Below are 19,403 nucleotides of genomic sequence, written 5' to 3'. Positions count from 1 at the left end.
TTCACCGCAGGTGTTTTGTAAGAAAATGCTTCTTATTAGGGAGGAAAAAAGTTATCCTAGAGCTTCTTTTATTATTGTGCTATGCAGCAATTTTTGTTATTGTATCATTTGGACTTGATGTGTGTACATTATAGTACTATAACCCATTTATATATCTAACCATTTAATTTCTTCCATATTTGTCTAACAGAGAAATTTTGATAAAAGACACGATGAATAACATTTTTGGCCAATAAAATGTCACACTTGAATACAGTTCTACCAAATCCCTACCAGTATTCTGTTAAAAAAAATGCAGTTTGAATCTTCAGAATCTCATATCAACTTCAGCAACTACCTCAAAAGCAAACCCTTCCGCATGTCTAACTGTCAACGTGGGAAGCTCCATGAATATGAAGCAGGACTGAAGGGACACAAAGCCGCCTCCCCGGGACAAGGAAAGGACTCTTCCTATAGGACCTGGGGGTCTGTAGGGCAGGCTGCCCGGGAATAGGCGGGCTAGACGACCGACTTGTAACACACGGTCCCTACACAGACTTAAATACGCTCCCCCGGACCCGAGCAGTTCCGCGTCTTGTCCCCGCCCCCCCCCTCCGACAGGGCACAGCATCCATCCTCTCACGCGCTCACGCGCTGCGTGATCCCCATCACAAACCGAGAGCGGCGGCTCTGCTGAGCAGATGGAGTAGTAGTACTAGTAGTAGTGGGAGTGCTCACGGCTTCCTTTCGCCCTTTTCTCCTCATTCGTATCTTTAATGGATTCGCCTTTTCTCTGGAATATTGCTTCATCCCATCGCGGTAAGTGTGTGTGAGTGTTTTTGTCTGTGTGTGTGTGTGTGTGTCGGTGTGATGCCTGCAGCAACCCGGTCGTGGGGGTAGAAATAAGAAGAAACGGGACTGTGTGCAGCTATTGTCTGTTGCTGAGGCAAGTTCGGACCTCAATCAAGTCCCAACGTGGGGTGGGGGGGGGGGGGGTCTTATTAGAGAAAGCGAATCAGGGCTCGGAATATAATAGGGTTGCGAACGGACCGGGTTCCGTTGGAAATTATGTGCAGAATAGTGTTTCAATGGTTGTGAAATAATCGAAATCGGTATTTAGACGGACACCTGTCTCTACCAGCAACAGTGACCGCGCGCCAGGGTTTATTTCCCCCCTTATAAATACGCCTTTTACCGTTAGGATGGGTCTTTTTTATGGCAGCAATCAAACATCTGTGCAAATGTTTTCGCCTTCGTTGCCGAGCAAATGTGTCTTCAGTCCAGCCAGAAAAATTCGGCCCATCACCCCGCCCCCCAACATCACAGGGTGGTTATTCCTCACCAACAAGCCCCCCCCCCCTAGACATGCACGGCGCATGATGCTTTTCAGATCACTGAAAAGACTGAAATCCCATGCTGGTTAAGATGGCTTGTTGAACGGTACAGGGTAATTAATTCAGTGCGGCGTGTACACTGTACAGTACCGTGATCTGAACAAGATGATAGGAGAAGCGGGCTTGGCCTAAGCTTAAATAGGAGAACTGAACCCCATCTTAAAATAGTGCTCTTGAAGGAAATGGCAACAGAAGATGCATAAAATCCTACTTTACTGGTGCAAAGGAAGGGCTTCTTTACTACATGTCTGTGACTTCATCATACAGCTGCATTCTGGACATAAGGTCAAAATGCATGAGGGATATATTACACTGTAAATGGCATATAAGGCTGTACATGTGATCAAACAATGCGGTTTAAAAACCTGTGATGAATAACAACAAAGTTAATGTAATTAATTGCAAATGAAGTGTTGAGAGGCAATGCAGGCGAGCTGAAAGGCTCAGCAGACCAGTGAGCAAATGGCTACTGGACCCTCAATGTATAGCAGAAGTCAATGTTGGTCCATATCTAAAAAAATAAATGTGCTGCTCATTATTAATCACTTGTTCTTTTATTATTGGATGATATTGTTGAGTGACAGAGATTTGTCTTTACCTGCTCCTTTCCTCTGGAACTCTCTCCCCTAAAACATCCGCGACTCAAACAATCTGCCCATGTTGAAATCACAGGTCAACACTCACCTTTTTAGAGATGGGTTTAATGTTTGATGAATGTGTGTCTATTTTAGAGTGTGGTTGTTGTTTTTTTAATTCTTTGAAGCATCTTTGAGTGTGAAAATCTCTATATAAATGAAATGCATTCTTCTTCTTCTTCTTATTCCCTAGCTGCTTACATTCACAGTGATAGGGGATATTTTGAAGCTTCCTAACTGCCTGTCTGCTTGTTGCCATCTGAGTTAATTCTTGTTATGTGCCTTGGTTGAGTACTGGGCAAGTGAGATAGTATCACCCACCAAGAAAGGCACCTACTTCTACCAACTATTTGCAGCATAAGCACATGTGATTTGTGTGCATTTTGCTGTGTGTGTTTAAATTTGACAGGTGTATTCATGCTCGTCCCTGTAGTACAGCAGGCAAATGGTATTATTCAGCAGCAGACAGATGGCAGGTGGTTGGGCATCAGGTGAGCCTTCCCTCGGCTGTCAGCAGAAACCTCTTGGCATAAACCCACCATGCTGTTCTACATAATGGCACAAGTGAGCATTAATGTGTATGTGTTAGGTTTGCTAATACATCATGCATACAAGTGTGTGCACACAGGACTGCATGGGTCCCATTCTATACCAGTAATACAGAAGGCTTATTTTGCTCTAGGGTGCAAGTACATGTGTGTGTGTGTGTGTGTGTGTTTGTGTGTGTGTGTGTGTCTGAGGTTATGTCACTTCTGATATTAGTTCAATAAGACTGCAAAACAAGCTTAGGTCACAATGACATCAACATGCCGGGTAATTACATTCTCCTTTGACATCATCAGCAGCAGCATCACACATACTGATTATAACATCAACGCTTATATAACTACCCCTGATTAGTTCATTTTTGCAATTATTATGTCGCAACTTAAACACCTTTGTTAAGACAAAAATGTGTCAGTTTTAGTGACTTTTTAGTCATTTGATAATTTGATAATTGTTAGTTTTAGTTTTGAATTTTGTATTAGTCAGTGCAAAGTCATGATTAGTATGTTGGATTATTACAGTGCAATTGATACATTTTGGGTATTAAGTTATTGTAGTAATAATTGGGGTGAGTTACTAGGGCTTCTGAAGTGAATTGGCTCCATTTACCTGTTTGAACTAACTGTGCTTTTAGGGCGGGGCATTATATTGATAATATATTGATTTTGTGATATGAGTATACAGTAGATATTGTCTTAGATTTTGGAAATCCTAATATCGTAAATGGCTTAAGTGTTGTTCTTTACTGGTTTTAAAAGCTGCATTACAATAAAGTGATGTCATTTTCCGTGTTACCAGACTGTTCTAACTCTTCTATTATTTTTTTTTACCTTTACCCACTTAGTCGTTATATCTATATTCCTGAAGTTTATTTGTCACATTTTGAAGATATTTGGTTTTGGTAGAATATCAACATTGATTGATTGAACATCGCGATATCTGATTTTCTCCATATTGCCATTTATTCCCTTACATTTGGATTTGTTTTGATTTATTTCTTTATTTTGGTCCTGGAAAAACATCAATGACTATTTTTCATTGATGGTGTAGTTTTGTTTTATAAAATGGGCCATTACTTTGACACATTTATCCCTCCAATCCTGACTTTTAGAATAAGGCTGCGAAACATGCGTTTGTTATAATCGGGAATATCCAAGTGAAGGATGACGAGAGGTATGCCTCAGAGTAACAGAGTAAAGCGATTTATCAAAATGAAATTCCGCTCTAGTGTATGATTGCCTCTTGTGAAATGTAACATTTCTCCTGAACTGCAGTGAGAGTGCTCAGAGATGCACGAAACGCATATCACTTCTGGCTATTTACAATAAAATGTTTCAGTTATTTCGTGCTGCCGTTTGGAGCACACAAAGCTGCTGCGTTGCAGCATACAGCAGAAAAAAATCCTAATAGTGACGAGGTGATTATCCATAATGTGTTCGACTTGTGAGGACATATAGTAGTGAGGCTGCAGGAAGCACTGACCTCTGAACTCACGTCTGATATCTAACTCCTCCTCCACTCCCACACCAAGGACCGGCTATTGATCACATGCACACCCAAAAAAACACACAGGCTGCCACACACACATAAACCCTTACCACGCTCCATAGCAGGTATTTGATTACCACAAGATGTGTGGGCAGTGTTATTAAAGCAGTGGGGGTGTCCTGATTGGACAATATATCTGTCAAAATGATGTCTCCGGGGAATGCTTAGCCCCTGAGGTGAGATAAGGCCTGCCTCTGGAGCCTGAGTGGCCCTCCCTTTATCTATAAGGAGGCAGATGCATACAGGTGATATGTCTGAGAGGAGCAGGAAAAATGGGACCACTGGCAACAGTTGATGATAAATATTATGTTGGATTTGCCAGAACCCGGACAATAAATTGGCAGCTGATGTGACTAAATATCTATATTTACAAGGATGCTTGATTAATTTGATGGAAAAGTGGTGTGTTGTTTGCACACAAAGACACCCAGTATTTGTAGCATGCCAGAATGCAGCTTGAGTTTCTCAGCCCAGACTCATGGTATATAATTAGTTTGAATGGGAATGGGAGCTAATGGAGAAATACTTGACATTGCAGCCAAATGTCCCTGCTGACTGGGAGCCCCGGGTGTGATCCTTTATACATGGTAATTGATAATATTAGGCAGGAATTTGAGATTGCTAAATTACGTATTTGGGTATACACTGAAAACAGACCTGAAGGTGCATTTAAAAATGTAAACCACCACAGTTAGGTGAAGAGAAATATGATGTGTTGATTGCTATTCACTGGTTTTCAGTGTCACTTAATAAAGTTTGTTTTTTTAATAAATATTTGACTTCATTAACAGATGTTGCAGCAACTTGAATTAATGTATAATTCAATTTTCTATTGAACATAAACACCCTTAGATTTGCTGGACATGCTGAGCTGGACACACAGGTGGTGATCACACTGATAAGCAACAGAAAAAGCGAGAGGGAAGTCATTTGTTTTCTACAGTAGTGTTCTCAAAGCAAATTTCAGGATGCGACACATTCTATTTTTACAGTTTACAGTATATAATAATAATAATATATATATACAGTATAAAAAGTCAATAAAAATACAATATAGGAAGCAAAGACGCACATGTGTGAGTTGAAATAGTTTGAAGTTGAGTAAAACATTTTGGCTACCCCCCACTGTTTTATGAATCTACTGTATATCTCTATGTAGAGAGAGGAGAGGAAGGAGAGAGTAAAATAACAAGAAATAATCTGAGATAAGTCAGAGTCTTGAGTTGTCTCAGCTGATACACTTCCACAGTTGGTTGTTTGAGGCCAATAAACACAGACTGCAGTACACAGATCCTTTACGCAGAACATCAATTCCTATTTATTTATTTGAAAAGAGAGTTATTATTTTGTTACAGGTTGATACGTATTTTATTTTATTACATAAGTCATTTTTGTACCATAAAGCATGTTCAGTAACCTCTGAGAAGCCTGTCTGAATTTGTGTCTCAAGGACGGGCTGAGTGTCCATTTTTTTGGAAATCAAAGATGCTAAAAGACTATGAAACATGCTGGGGGGGGCGGGGTGATGGGCCGAATTTTTCTGGCTGGACTGAAACACATTTGCTCGGCAACAAAGGCGAAAACATTTGCACAGATGTTTGATTGCTGCCATTAAAAAGACACATACTAATGTCGGCAATCGTTGTCATATTTGCAGCGGTATGGTTTAGCTAGATGGAAAAAAAGCCACACTAAGAAGAAGATGTGTCTTTTAGAAGCATAAAGTGATAAGAAGTTAAGGAAAAAGGCTGAGAGCCTTTTTACATACCTTTACACGACATATTACACCAACTTAAGCACAAACAGACTTACTTGTGAATTATGCTGATGAGAAGTGGTATTAGCACGATATTTTAGAAATATTGAGAAATCTCAGAGGGGAAAGACCTCTTTATGAGGACGGTGCTGTGATGGTTGTGGTGGTTGTTATTGGGCTGAAAAATAACTCAGAGATCAAGAGCTTGTTTGATCTAAATATAGAAAGAATCTGTTAAAAGACAACATGACACTAAACTTGCACAGCATCGTTCAGCATTCAACACACGGAATGAAAACACACACACACACACACACACACACACACACAGAGACACACAAAGCCTTGGAGGACTGGTGGAAACGCATTTTCCCAACTTAAGAATTTACATTCATGCATATTCAAATGCACCTGAAGCACTTGCAGTTATTTATTGGCATTTGTTGGGATGCAAAGCAGCAACCACTATTCCTCAAGCATTAATTCACTGCATTGGGTTAACCAGAACTGTTGATTTCAAATATGAAGGTATAGAATTAAATGAAGAAGAAATAGAATATTATATTATAAACCTATGAATCAGTAAGAATCAATACAAGTAGATTTGATTAAATCGGGGGTGATGTTGGGCACAGAAGAGTTGGAAGTTGTCAATGAATGTAAATATTTAGGTGTGATTATAGACTCTAAACTCTCTTTTAAAAACATCTTAACATGATATCCAAAAGAATCAAATTCAATCTTCATAATTTTAAACAAATTAGAGAATCTCTATCAGAAATCAGCTGCTCTGATGTTTCTGCATTCAATGAAACTTCAATGACCAGCTAGTGATGCAATAGTTCACATGTGAACTATTGCATCACTAGCTGGTCTATGTCGGGTACTACTACCCTAAAACCAGCTGAACTTCTGTACAAGAAGGCGCTTGAGACTCTGGATAAAAAACCTTTCTCTTATCATCATCATTGCAACATCTTAGAAAAATATAACTTACTGAGTTTTGATAGGTATTGTAAATTTTCCTCTTTGAGCTTAATTTATATAGTACTTCATGGCCCGGCGCGACCTCCACTGCTGGAGTTTATTAAATATAGACATACTCGGATCACAAGAGCCGTTGTAAACGGGGACTGTGAGGTTCCTTTCAGAAAAACCTCCTTCAGCTGTAATGCACTATTACAGCTACTATTATAATCTATTAAAGGCAGTGCATTATGGACCCCACTTTCTCCAACTATAAGGGAGCGTCCCACTTTGGCCTCCTTTAAGAGCCAGGTAAAGCTGTGGCTTAGAGCTAACCAAGCGTGTAACCAACGCTAACTTGTGTTTCCATTTTTTTACTAATTATTTCTCCTGTTTTTTCTTTTTTGTTTCTTCTTGTTTTTATGTACTATATGTTCCCATCCTATGTCTTTTTTTATGGTAACTCCAACCTGCTTATTGGACTGCAGATGGAAATTAGCCCTTGGGCTACAATCTGGCACATTTACGTGTACTGTTGTGCATGTTCATCAATGTGCATTGTCCTTAATTAATAATAATAAAAATAAATAAAAAGGAGGAAGCTGAAACCAAAAGGGAACAAAAAAAGCTTAATTTGATGTCACCATAGCCTGCCACCTCTCAGTTCCTTTTTTTCCATTTCCAAGAGGGCCTCTGCACACAATTGGATATCAGAGCAATTAAAAGGGGCCCTGAGTGACACAAGCAAGTCGGGGCGGTGCTTGATCCTTATTGAAGCAGGAAAAAAATGGCCGCCGGGTCACAAACATGTTCTCAAATTATAGCTAAACAGTACATTGAAATATGTTTCTGAAAACATTTTAGACAGGGATATGTAATAAAGTAACCGCCTAGTTTGACAGTTTGATCTGAGCTGTGTGAGCCGGTGCTTTTTGCTGGACGGAGAATGGCAGTTACGTTCAGTAACTATGTTCAAGTATGATGCTCCTCTGTCAGTCATCATATTATACCTTATCTCCCCATGTGAGATTAATGGTTTTAATTGGTCTGTCCAGGTTCTGGACAACTGAAGGTCTGTTTAAATTAGGGCTGGCAGGATAATGAATAGTGATGAAAGGTGATTATGAAATTTGACCATATCTTTTGTTTAGTTGAGCAGACAGATAGTATGACATTGAGGCAAAAAAGAATAAGATTGTAGCGATGAGCTAAAATTATACAAATCAGATCCGCTTTAGATGCAAATACCACTTTGCCCAAAGGAGACATATCATGCTCATTTTCAGGTTCATAGTTGTGAACATGTTTACATGCTTTAATGTTTAAAAAACACATTCATTTTCTCATACTGTCCGTTTGAATTTACATGTACTCACCCCAATGCCTGAAACGCTCCATTTAACCGCCTGCCTGTTTATAACCCCCACCCGAAAAGCACAGTAATATTGTAATATGGAGATGCTATGATGGAGGGCGTTAATCTGAGTCTGCATGTGGCATAGGGAAGGGAGCAATATCTGACTGACTTGTCGATCTGGGGACTTTATTTCCCCGCTGGCGAGTACCGTAACCCTTGTTGAGCCTGGGTGGAGTTTAAATGTTTACACACTAACTATTTGTACTAACAAATCCAATTCCTTTTTCCTTTAGACAAAAAACAAACAAACACATGAGAGTGAAACTCAGGCCGGCAGCTGAGGCAAACCTTTGATATGTGAAAATACAGATATGTGTTTGAAGACTTTTGAGACAGTATGCATGGTTAGCAGCATCTGAAATAAAAGAACAAGTTGGGAATCTCCTCATCTCTTCACTGCTGCTTCTCCATGTCTTGCTTCTCTTTCTCATGCACTGTGAAGTTTCTCTCTGAAGGAATTCAATTCAATTTCAATTCAATTTTATTTATAGTATCAATTCATAACAAGAGTTATCTCAAGACACTTTACAGATAGACCACACTCCATAATTTACAAGGACCCAACAGTTCTAGTAGTCTCCTCCAGAGCAAGCAACAGTGCAACAGTGGCGAGGAAAAACTTCCTTTAAGGCAGAAACCTCGGACAGACCCAGGCTCATGGTAGGCGGTGTCTGACGACCGGTTGGGGTTGGGGAATGGTTCTTTTCTTCTCAGTTTGAGAAACTCCTGATGTTCGACTGTGAAGTTTGTTCTTTTTTTGATCTCATTGTCCTTGTCTCTGTGCTTGACATTCTTGTGTCCTTCAACGTAGATCGTTGCAAGGCTTGCAAGATTTTCTAGCTAAGGTTTTTGTCAGAATGACAAAAAAGTGATTCCCACAGCATCAAGTGATACTAATCTTCATCGTGGTTAGCATTGTTTTCAACCTTATAGTAGCAACAGCCACTTAACATGTATTAAAGACACACAGCAAGTTTTGAACATGGATGCTTTTAAAAAAGAGGGTTCCTGGAAAAATATATAGGCCTTCCACTGATTCAGCATTGCATTATTAGAACATTGACGGACTCACGATTGACAACAGAAAAGGAAGAAAAAAAAAAAAATACAAAAGGAATCAAACGATTAGGCTACTGATGCGGCATAACCACAAACATTGTCTTTTTTTCCATCACACATGAAGAGGGGGTCTGGGGGTCCTCCGCCAGAACATTTTGACAATCAAAGACTTCATTTCCTGCATTGTGATACAGTTTTAGGCATACATTTATGGTCCAAACGGGTCTTCATTTATGTCAAGATTAACAAAAGAGTCTGTAACTTTTTCCCAAAGAGCACATTTTGCTCCTTAGTTGATACTTACATACAGTAACTGCTTATACTCTTGTAGTTAATTTGTGAAATAACACAAGAGTGTTATGAATATAACACATTTGAAAGTTTAATGTTTTTATTATATCGAAATAGATTCTATTGATCAATACATTGAGGGGCGGCTGTGGCGGCTGTGGCTCAGTGGTAGAGCGGTTGCCTGCCAATCGGAAGGTTTGTGGTTCGATCCCCGCCCCTGCAGTCATTGTCGAAGTGTCCTTGGGCAAGGCACTGAACCCCAAGTTGCCCCCGGTGCTGCGCATCGGAGTGTGAATGTGTGTGAATGTTTATCTGATGAGCAGGTGGCACCTTGTACGGCAGCCCCGGCCACAGTGTATGAATGTGTGTGAATGGTGAATGTTTCCTGTAGATGTAAAAGCGCTTTGAGCAGTTGTTAAGACTGGAAAAGCGCTATATAAATACAGCACATTTACATTTACATTACATTGTTGTACAGTAGCTACAGTAGACCACTCATTTGGAACACATGTGAACCGCCGATTGATGTGTACATTGGTGTGTAGTACAGTTAAACTGCCGCTGTTACGTTAACGGGGCTCAGCAGAAAGAGATGGAGCAAGATGAACTCTACAGCCTCTACAGCTTGTTCAGGGAGTCAGGGCAATGCCGACAAAGCACTCGGAAAGGTAGTTTTTATGTGTAGGTAGGCTAGGTTTGCATCAGGTGTGAAAACCAACTGTACCAAAACACAGAATTTGACTACTATTTAAATGCCACTACAAGACGTTTTCACAGGTTATGAAACTATCTAAATTTAATACGGATAGACGGCAGCGCAGCCAGCTGCACGGACAGACAGCAGTTGGAGTGCCGGCGGAAGGAGAGCTCTGCGCCCGTTAACAGTGGTCAGCAGGTCAGAATCAGAATCATTTGCCAGGTATGAGGACAGAAACGAGGAATTTTGCTTTGGATCATCATTGCTCACAATGCACTAACTCATGCAAAACAACCACAAAACAAACTAAATATACACATATATACACTACCGGTCAAAAGTTTGGGGTCACTTCCAAATTTCCATTTCACTCCATTATAGACAGAATACCAGCTGATCTGGGTGGGGGGGCTGATCTTTAATGCAATATCGACATTTTCCATTATCAGCAACCATTCATCGAATGTTCCAAAGGCAAATTTTGTTTACTAATTTGATATTATTTTAAAAAACTAACTAAGAAAACATTAAACAACCTTTTTGCAATTATGTAAGCACAACATGTAATCTGGAAACTGCTGCCCTGGTTAAAAAAAACAAGGCAACTGATCTCAGCTGGGATTCTGTCTATAATGGAGTCCAATGGAATTTTGTGAGTGACCCAAAACTTTTGACCGGTAGTGTACATAATATAGACAGGTTGAGGCAATAGTGCAAGTATGCAGGTGTAAATTATAATTATTATAGTGAATTTAATTATGGAGCATAGTGCAAAGGGTGCTGGAATAAAAAGAATGATGTTATTATATAAGTATTATATTACAATATGAGCAGTAAGGACTGTATGAACAGCTCTGAAATAGAGAATGGTGAATAAATAAGTGGAACCAGTAAACCGGTGCTGGTTAAAGACAGTGTTGCTGGGTTACTGCACAGAATTGTACCTGATACTGTGATTCAGAAGTCAGGTGTTCATCAGAGTGATGGCTTGTGGAAAGAAATTCAGCTGAGTCAGCAGAGGCTTCTTGCTGCGCCACCAATCCCCCGGTGTAGCATGGTCACCGGGAGAGTCCGGTACAGCCTGACCATGCAAACGGAGATCCCATTAGCACTGGCTTCACAGCGGAGCGTTCAGATCCAGTCAAATCAGGCTGGTTTTGGAAAATCAGATGTTTGGGCGCTCGTGAGTTTACTTTGGCACTGGCTAAACCCACTTTGGGGGGCGCCAAAACTTTGTCTATGGATGAAAAATCTGCATCTGTGTGTCAATACAGCGAGTTTGTGAGATCTGATTGCTAATGTTGAAGTTGTTGAATGTCTTCAACAAGGTTAAAGCTCAGTATCTGTAAAAGTGAATTAAAGTAAAAGTGGGGTTGGTTGCAATCACTTCTTTCTTTTTTTTTTTTGTCAACAGTATCTCGCATTTGGGACAAATGGCAATGGGGAGATTGCACTGGTAACTGATTCCTATTTGTGTTTAAAAATTAAGTAAAAGCTCCAGTATGAGTATCTTTAGTTTGAAAATGTGATAAAATGTATGTAAACCCTTAAATAAAATTTCATATGTGCATATGGTATGGTGTGATCTATGAAGCGCCAGGCTGCCAGTTAGAAGAGAGACAATATCACAGTAAGACTTTGCCTCTAATTCATGCTTAAAATGACAGCAGCATGCCCCCAGAAGAGGATGCAAAAGTTCTTCTCCCCCAAATGTACCACCTTCTTTAATGCAACATGTCCATCACTTTATCTTTTTTACCTCCGCCTGTCTTTTCTGTTTCTAACTCTCCTTACGCTCTATCCACTGTTAGTCCCTCCTGTGTGATGTTACGCTGTGAGGGGAGATGGGGGAGGAAAGACGCACATTTGAGTTAACACACACCTCTGTAGATGATAGAGTGACTTCATCATAGCCTGATAACGTTTGAAATGATAGTGTATAAGAAAGCACCGCAAATGTGGAAAGTGCATGTTGTCAAAAGTTACACTGATTTGTTATCAAATGCTTTGGGAGAAAACCCCATTATTATTGTTTTCTCCAGAAAAATTGATTTCCCATTTTTTAGAAAGCCACAAGGGAAGTAAGCAAACTGACTATTTATAGCAACAAAGATGCTCCTTTGGCAAGAGTGGCAGCCATGGGACAGCTCCATGTCTGTGAGAGAGAGAGAGTGTGTGTGTGTGTGTGTGTGTGTGTGTGTGTGTGTGTGTGTGTGTGTGTGTGTGTGTGTGTGTGTATGTGTACAGCTGTGCAGTGAGCAGATGAAGAATTGCAAATGAGATGTTTATGTTCTATAAACCTTTTCCTCAGTTATGATTTCAGGGAGAAGGTGATTTATGCGCTATGAGGCTTGTATAACACATGGGAAAATAACTTTTTGGTGACAGCAGGAGTATGTTCAGCATCCAGAAACAATTTTAGTCAAATAAAAGACTCCAACAGTGTAGGGTAGGTTTGGACACAGTCTGGCATGCTGAGTTGGCGTGTTTCCCAGCAAAACATGTTCCTTGGTTTTCATGCAAAAAAAATAACTCAAAATAGCCTCAATTAGGTTGTTGTGGCTGTGCATAGCAATACAATAACACAAAATCACAATTTATTGTGATTAACATTCTTACATTAACCTATGAAAAGCAGAAAAGCAATATTACTGTCAAATTAATGTGGGTTTTTGACAGGTCTGTAAAGCCAAGTTTAAATGTTCTGTGATTTTAGCATAAGACTAAGGTCATTTATGGCATTATAATTTATAAAATTTAAAACAGATGAATAATTTTGTGTGAAAGTTCAAGGAATAATTTGACATTTTGCAAAGTATGCTTATCAGCTTTAACTGCTTTCTCACAGATATTTCGATGAGAAGATCGATACCATCTTAATTTTTTTTACATCGACAGGGAGGTTATGTTTTCAGCTTGGATTATCTGTCTGTTTGTCAGCAGGATTACTGGAAAAAAAAACTACTGGCCAGATCTTTATGAAACTGAGTGGAAGGGTGATGCATGGGCCAAGGGAAAACCCATTTAATTTTGAAGTGGATCAAAATGACAGGGCGGATACACAAATTCTTTTTTCACTTTTTGTTAAAATTCACACGCATTAACATTCTCCTACATCCTACAAATCCTACAGCTAGCGGTCAGCTAGTTTCACCTAGCATAAAGACTGGCCAGGCCCCATCTGAAGGTAGAATCCACCTGCCAGCATCTCTAAAAATGATTAAATTAACATGTTTTGTCTGATTTGTTGTAAAAACAACACAGATGCTGATCAGCTGGTCGTCTGGTAACTTCAAGGTGACAACAAGACTCCAATAGGAGATATAATGTGTCAATTAAAAAGCTTTGGATTTTCTTACTTTTGGACAGAGACAGGCTAGCTGTTTGCCCCTGTTTCCACTCTTTGTGCTAAGCTAACAGGCTGCTAGCTGTAGATCCACGTGTATCCTAAAGATACGTGACTCATATTGATCTTGTCATCTAACTCACAGCATGATGGCAAAGCTGAATTTTTTTGCAAAAGCTGTATAAATCATGTCGTCTGCAATTCAATTTATAGAGCATTGTTTTGATTATCTGTTTAATTAATTAATCTAGAATATATAAGAAAATGAAAGATATTTCCTAGAGCCCACCTGGGACACTGTTGCTTGTTAGGTCCAACCAACATGCCCAAACACCAAGATATTCTTACAACTTTTGAAGAAGTCTGTGCAGCTTTACAATTCTGGCATTGTAGGACTTGAATAACATCCTTCGCTCTTGTACAGAAGTAGAGATGGGCAAATACAATATTTCCACCGCGCTATCACCAACTCTGTCATTGTGATAGTAGAGTCACATTCAGGCGGTCGTCCCAGGCAGCAAGGGCAACTCAGCTGGAGACCAGGAGATGGCCAATCAGATGGTATTTGTAGGCTCAATATTTCACAGTCAGCTCGCGTCGTCTCTGAGCGGAGAGCAGTCGGGTGTAGACAAAGTCATCGCATGCTGGCTGAGTGGAGAGGAGAGACTGATGAATCCTGACAAGGCCTGTAGGTTGCTCGTTTGATGAGATCGCCCCCGGGAAGAGGATCTGATCACCTTTCATCCAACTGTAATTGACTGGCTCTTGAACTTGGAAAAAAATGCTCCTTAGTTATGATCTTTGGAACATCTTATGATGTCCCGAGGCGAGAGAAAAAGAGACAAATTTACCTATACTTAGGTCCTGTGACTCTCTTTAGAGCTAAAAGGCGGTTGAATGTAAACTCTTTGACATCAAGTGTGCCCCCCCGTAAATGTTCTGATTCAAAGCATCTGTCACGGAGCCCCCAGTTAAATTAATCATCAAGCTCGCAAGCCCAACTGTCAAATTGCCAGTTTTTTCTGCAGCATTGTCCACAGAACCATGTAAAAATAAAAGCATATAGACAGCAGAGGTTTTTTTTTTAAAGAAAATTGAGCGTTTGTCTCAAAAGATTAGTTTTGTAGCCACCTTGAGCATCAAAAGGACAATACCTGCCAATTGTAATCAGCAATTCATAAATTCTTTTTAGGCAACGACAATTTCTAGTCTACAAAATAAAACCTACAACTTGAGATTGAGCATGCCTTCTTGTATTCATACATTTCTTCTTGTATTCATACATAACTAACTACCACTGAAAGACCTTTTTTGTAGTACATATTTTAGTATGTTTAACATCACTTCAACCAGTTACAGACACAGAACACGATCAGTCGTTTGGGACTTAGACGACTTCTGTAGAATTCTTTAGTCCAATAGTCATTTTTCATGATTTGTTTTGTGCCGATTGACTTATTTCCAAGAAAAATCTCAGGTAAACACAACATGTAAAGTGGTGCCTGGGCATGATTTTTTCTTCCGAAACTCTGTTTTATATATATATATATATATATATATATATATATTAATTAGTTGACAAATCATATGAGCTTTAGTCAACTAAGAATTTCTTCAATCAATGGGGGAGATGGTTAAGGGAAGAGTTTTATTTTGCAAAGGAGGAACTGGACTGAAGCTGTAGGCAGGGAATGGGGTCCAGGGGCAGCAGTGGGAAGTGGAGATGATGGAGACCAGGCTCACGTGAGCATGGGAATCGGTGAAGTGCGTGGTGAGCAGAGATAGTTTGGAAGGTAGGTGGTTTCTGGCAGTCAGTCAGGGGGATGAGATGAACAGGGGAGACACGTTAACAACACAAAGCACACCAGGACTATTGTTGGCCTGGATCTACCACGGAGATTGAGACAATACCCTGGCGAGGAGTGGTTACATACAGTATACTGCAGGTTAATGAGCTGATGAAGAGCTGTGTGGCTGCTTGTTTCATGGAAACCACAAGCACAGCACACTTCTGTTTACCTCTCTAACACTTTGTTATTGATAAGGGGAAATCTACTGTATGCTAATCTCTGCTAGGCTGTCTGGTGGCCGACCAAGTGGAAATACTGTATATGACTGCCACCTCTTTCTCTTTCTCTGAAAAGTGCCAAATGAAAAAATGACACTAAAACATATTGCTTCCTTGACAGTTCTTATGATCAGCTGATGGAGTAAATAGTAGTTCAGCTTTTCTGTCATGCTGAAATATAACTTCTGTTACAACAAAATACTGTGGGTGCTTTGCTCTGCTTTCACACCACAAACACACCGATACCAAAGTCCGACGGGAAACAAATCCAGCCCCACCTTTAAGGTATGGAACAGGTCAGCTGTGAACTAGTCACGCATTCCCAGACCTTCCTCCACAACGCTGCAGAGGAGGGTCTGGCTAGTCCACATAGCATTCCGTGATGGGAGAAAAATATGCTCTGGTTTATTAGGATTTCTTTAAACCAATCACAATCGTCTTTGGCGCCAGACGGAGCCACGGTGCCGCTGCAGAATAGCCTCGGGAAAGAACTTGTTTTGGTAGAACGTGTACTTTCAAAAGTTGCTTTAATCATGCAACAGAAAACTGAGATTGGACAGATAGTCTAGCTAGCTCTCTGGATTACCCTAAAGACGTCTGACGAGCAGTTAATACAAAGTTAATTAAAACTATCTGCGCAATCACATAAGTCTTGTTTCACGTCTACACGCCAAAAGTGTTGTTTTCATTACTTAGAATTGTAGACAAGAACGACGCACCACAGCTTTAACTGCAGTTTTCAGAAATCGACCGGAGTTTAAAACTACAACACAAAGAAAGTACTACAACCTTTTAAATACCTACAGTATATGACTGATTTTTGTTTTTTAATAGATTCTTTTATATTTTCATTTTCAAATGATACCAGGTATTTGCCTTGTGATACATTGCGCATCATTGCGCATCATAGGCTGTGCTGCATGTTATTGTTGTTGCATCATATCACATTTTATCACACTGTGACTTAACCAGTGAGCCCCACCACTTGTTTTATTCTGCCGTTATGATCTTGTGCTTATTACTGCAGTTTATTCGGTGAGGAAACAATGCTGCAGATTAGCAAAAAAAATCAAACAAATCAAATTTCCCACTTATATAAAAAAGAATCACCGTTAGCTAACATGAACTGCTTCCATTTGACTGGCTTGATTAAAGACATGGTTCAGTGGAGCAAGCTGCAGACATGATGAATAATTTATCTCCTGTTGGTGGTGGTAGAAGAAACTTCAAAAAAGCGCCACATAAGTATAATGGGGTAAATATGATTATTATGGTCATTTAATTTGTGGGGCTTTTTAACCACATTAAAGACATGACTACTTAATTTCCTCTCAGTAGTTGATGCCTCCCCACCTGCCATAATCTATAAAAGTCACTGAGTCACTGGAGGCCGATTACACTGTAAATGTGCACTGGGACAAATCACGCTGATGTCTAGCAGAATTTCTTTCCATGGATTTACTGAAAGCAATTACATTTACATGAGATCTCTGACTTTTAATGTGGGTGTTCACAGTTTTAGTGAAGTGTGAGACCATCCATCAACTGGAAAACCTTAGTTCAACCTCGCCTGACACCTATCCACCCTGCTGACGGGTCTGTGAAAAGGAGAGTAGCTACGAGATTTTTGAACTGATCTTTTGCAGGTTAATAGGATTAAGTGTTCATTTTGCAGATATATCACCTGAACTCACACATGCACAGGTGTTAATGTGTAAAAACCACATAACATGAGGGCACGTGCTGGTTTGTGGGTCTTTTACACACACTATGCAGACCTTTTTTGCTGTGTGAAGAGATGTGAGAGCCAAGAGACTGAGGGTCATATTGTTTTCATCTAATGTCAGGATGATTTGCCTGGTTTTAGTGTTGAATGGGATGGGACAGTCGCTTAGGGACTGATTAAACCTGCCAGCATCACTGTCTGCCTGCATAGAATGACTCAGTGAGATTGAAGTGCTTGGTTTTTAAATCAGGGTGAGAGTTTCCCGCTGTCAGTGGTACTTCATGTGAGGCTTTCTGTTGCGGAATTTTCAATTTTATTTTCAACGTTGTAACTGTCATGTGCACAGTAAGAAATTCAGCCGGATGTCACTCTTTTTTCGGATGTCTGTCTTTGGCTGTACCGTTACCTTCTGCTTTCTTTGTGTTGTAAATTTAAACTCCGGTGGATTCATGAGGACTACTGTCAACTGCTACTCAGATCATAGCTTTGTTGATTAATATCAATAAAGCAGCAAGCACTTGCACACCACAGCAATTGAAAACAATTAGAAACAATCTGTTTCATCCTTGTCATGAGTCAGAAAAGCAAATATATTAAAGCAATTTTATTTTTCCAGTATTCTATTTGATACCCACTCACACTAATGATTAGATTTTTCTCTATGGGGAAATTATATAGTAATGTTTGTGACAATTAGAAGCTATGATGAAATGCAATAAAACACAATGACAGGAGAACAGACGCAGCGCCACATACTGTGTGGCAGTGCTGGAAATCCCTTTTATCACTGTGGTTTCAGTCTCTGCTGGTATTTTACAGCCAGAAGGAATAGTTGAAGTTGAAAATTTCACTTTATGCCCATGAGAAAGAGAGAGACATCATGGCTTTCAAACGTGCAAAGTGGCAGTTGGTCAAGGCTCCACCCCCACCCGCCTCCTTGCCCAAAATGTCAACAGCACCTTTCACAGCCATTCCTCAGCTTAAGTGTTACTCAGAATGGTAACCGAAAAAATAATCAACAAATTACTTCATAATAACAGTGAATATTAATTGCATCTCTAATTGGAATGTGTGCAGATTAAGGAAAGAAAGCTTTCAGCCCACCTCTCTGGTTGGTACAACAGAGTGGAAAAAAAGGTTTTACTTAAAACACAACTCGTAGATTGAATGTCTTAGCTACTCAAGAAGCTCTTGGGATCTCCCAGAAGGATGAGAAAGGTCATTTGAGCTGTTCTGCCTGTTGTTTTTTTTGCCATGGGGACCCAGGATCAAATCTGAGTGGATGGATGGTTGGCTCGGTTAGAGTTGCTTTTTTAAGTCAGCCCCCCAAATGCAATGATTTAGACTATGATTGAAATCTCACCTCAAACATTGATTTTCAGTCTTACGTCGGTATTAAGATATACGGATATATGTGAGTAACTTCACTGGACTGGCACCAAGCCTTTGAAATGTAATAATCTGTGATGATTATACACTTTTAAGATGTAGATGACTCATTTCACTGAGTACCCCTAATAACATAGATCTAGTGTAATTGGGAGAAAAAGCATTGTTGTGTTTATTTGTCGTTATTAATCATCGTTACACTTAATGAGCCCCAACTCTTGATGTTCCCTTCTTTGCAGAGTGAGCTGCCGTGAACCCTGAGAGGAGAAGTCTCCCGACAGGAGACAAGATGGCGTCCAACAACACCCTGCGCAGCTACTCCATCATCCCATGTTTCATCTTTGTAGAGGTGAGAGGCTGTCTGGGATTTATTATCCTGGTTTGTGTGGAAAATACATGATGAGTGTTTGTGTGTGTGTTTGAATGACAATTTAACCATTAGCAAATTACCTCTTCTGGTAAACTATACACTGCTAACCAGAGCATAAAGTATTGGAATGAGTGGAAAGCTGAATGTGTGTGTGTGTGTTTGTGTGTGTGTGTGTGTGTGTGTGTGTGTGTGTGAGTGCACGCGCAAACTGTAGGG

The 19,403-nt window shown here is 40.0% G+C and overlaps 1 protein-coding gene across 1 annotated transcript in view; it reads left to right on the top strand.

The window, feature by feature from the left end:
- Positions 1–560: 560 nt before the first annotated feature.
- The window catches only part of plppr1 (phospholipid phosphatase related 1), a 52,383-nt gene continuing 33,540 nt past the window's right edge, over positions 561–19,403 (top strand). Inside the window, exons 1-2 of the mRNA XM_034896559.1 lie at positions 561–798; positions 19,057–19,166. Of these exons, the coding sequence (XP_034752450.1) occupies positions 19,107–19,166 (60 nt within the window). The 5' untranslated portion in view covers positions 561–798; positions 19,057–19,106. The remainder of the gene's footprint in view (positions 799–19,056; positions 19,167–19,403) is intronic.

Source organism: Etheostoma cragini, chromosome 16 (genome assembly GCF_013103735.1).
Source record: "Etheostoma cragini isolate CJK2018 chromosome 16, CSU_Ecrag_1.0, whole genome shotgun sequence".
In the NCBI taxonomy this organism is placed as follows: domain Eukaryota; kingdom Metazoa; phylum Chordata; class Actinopteri; order Perciformes; family Percidae; genus Etheostoma; species Etheostoma cragini.
Note: the sequence above shows the minus strand (reverse complement) of the source record. Positions and strands in the feature narration are given on the sequence as shown.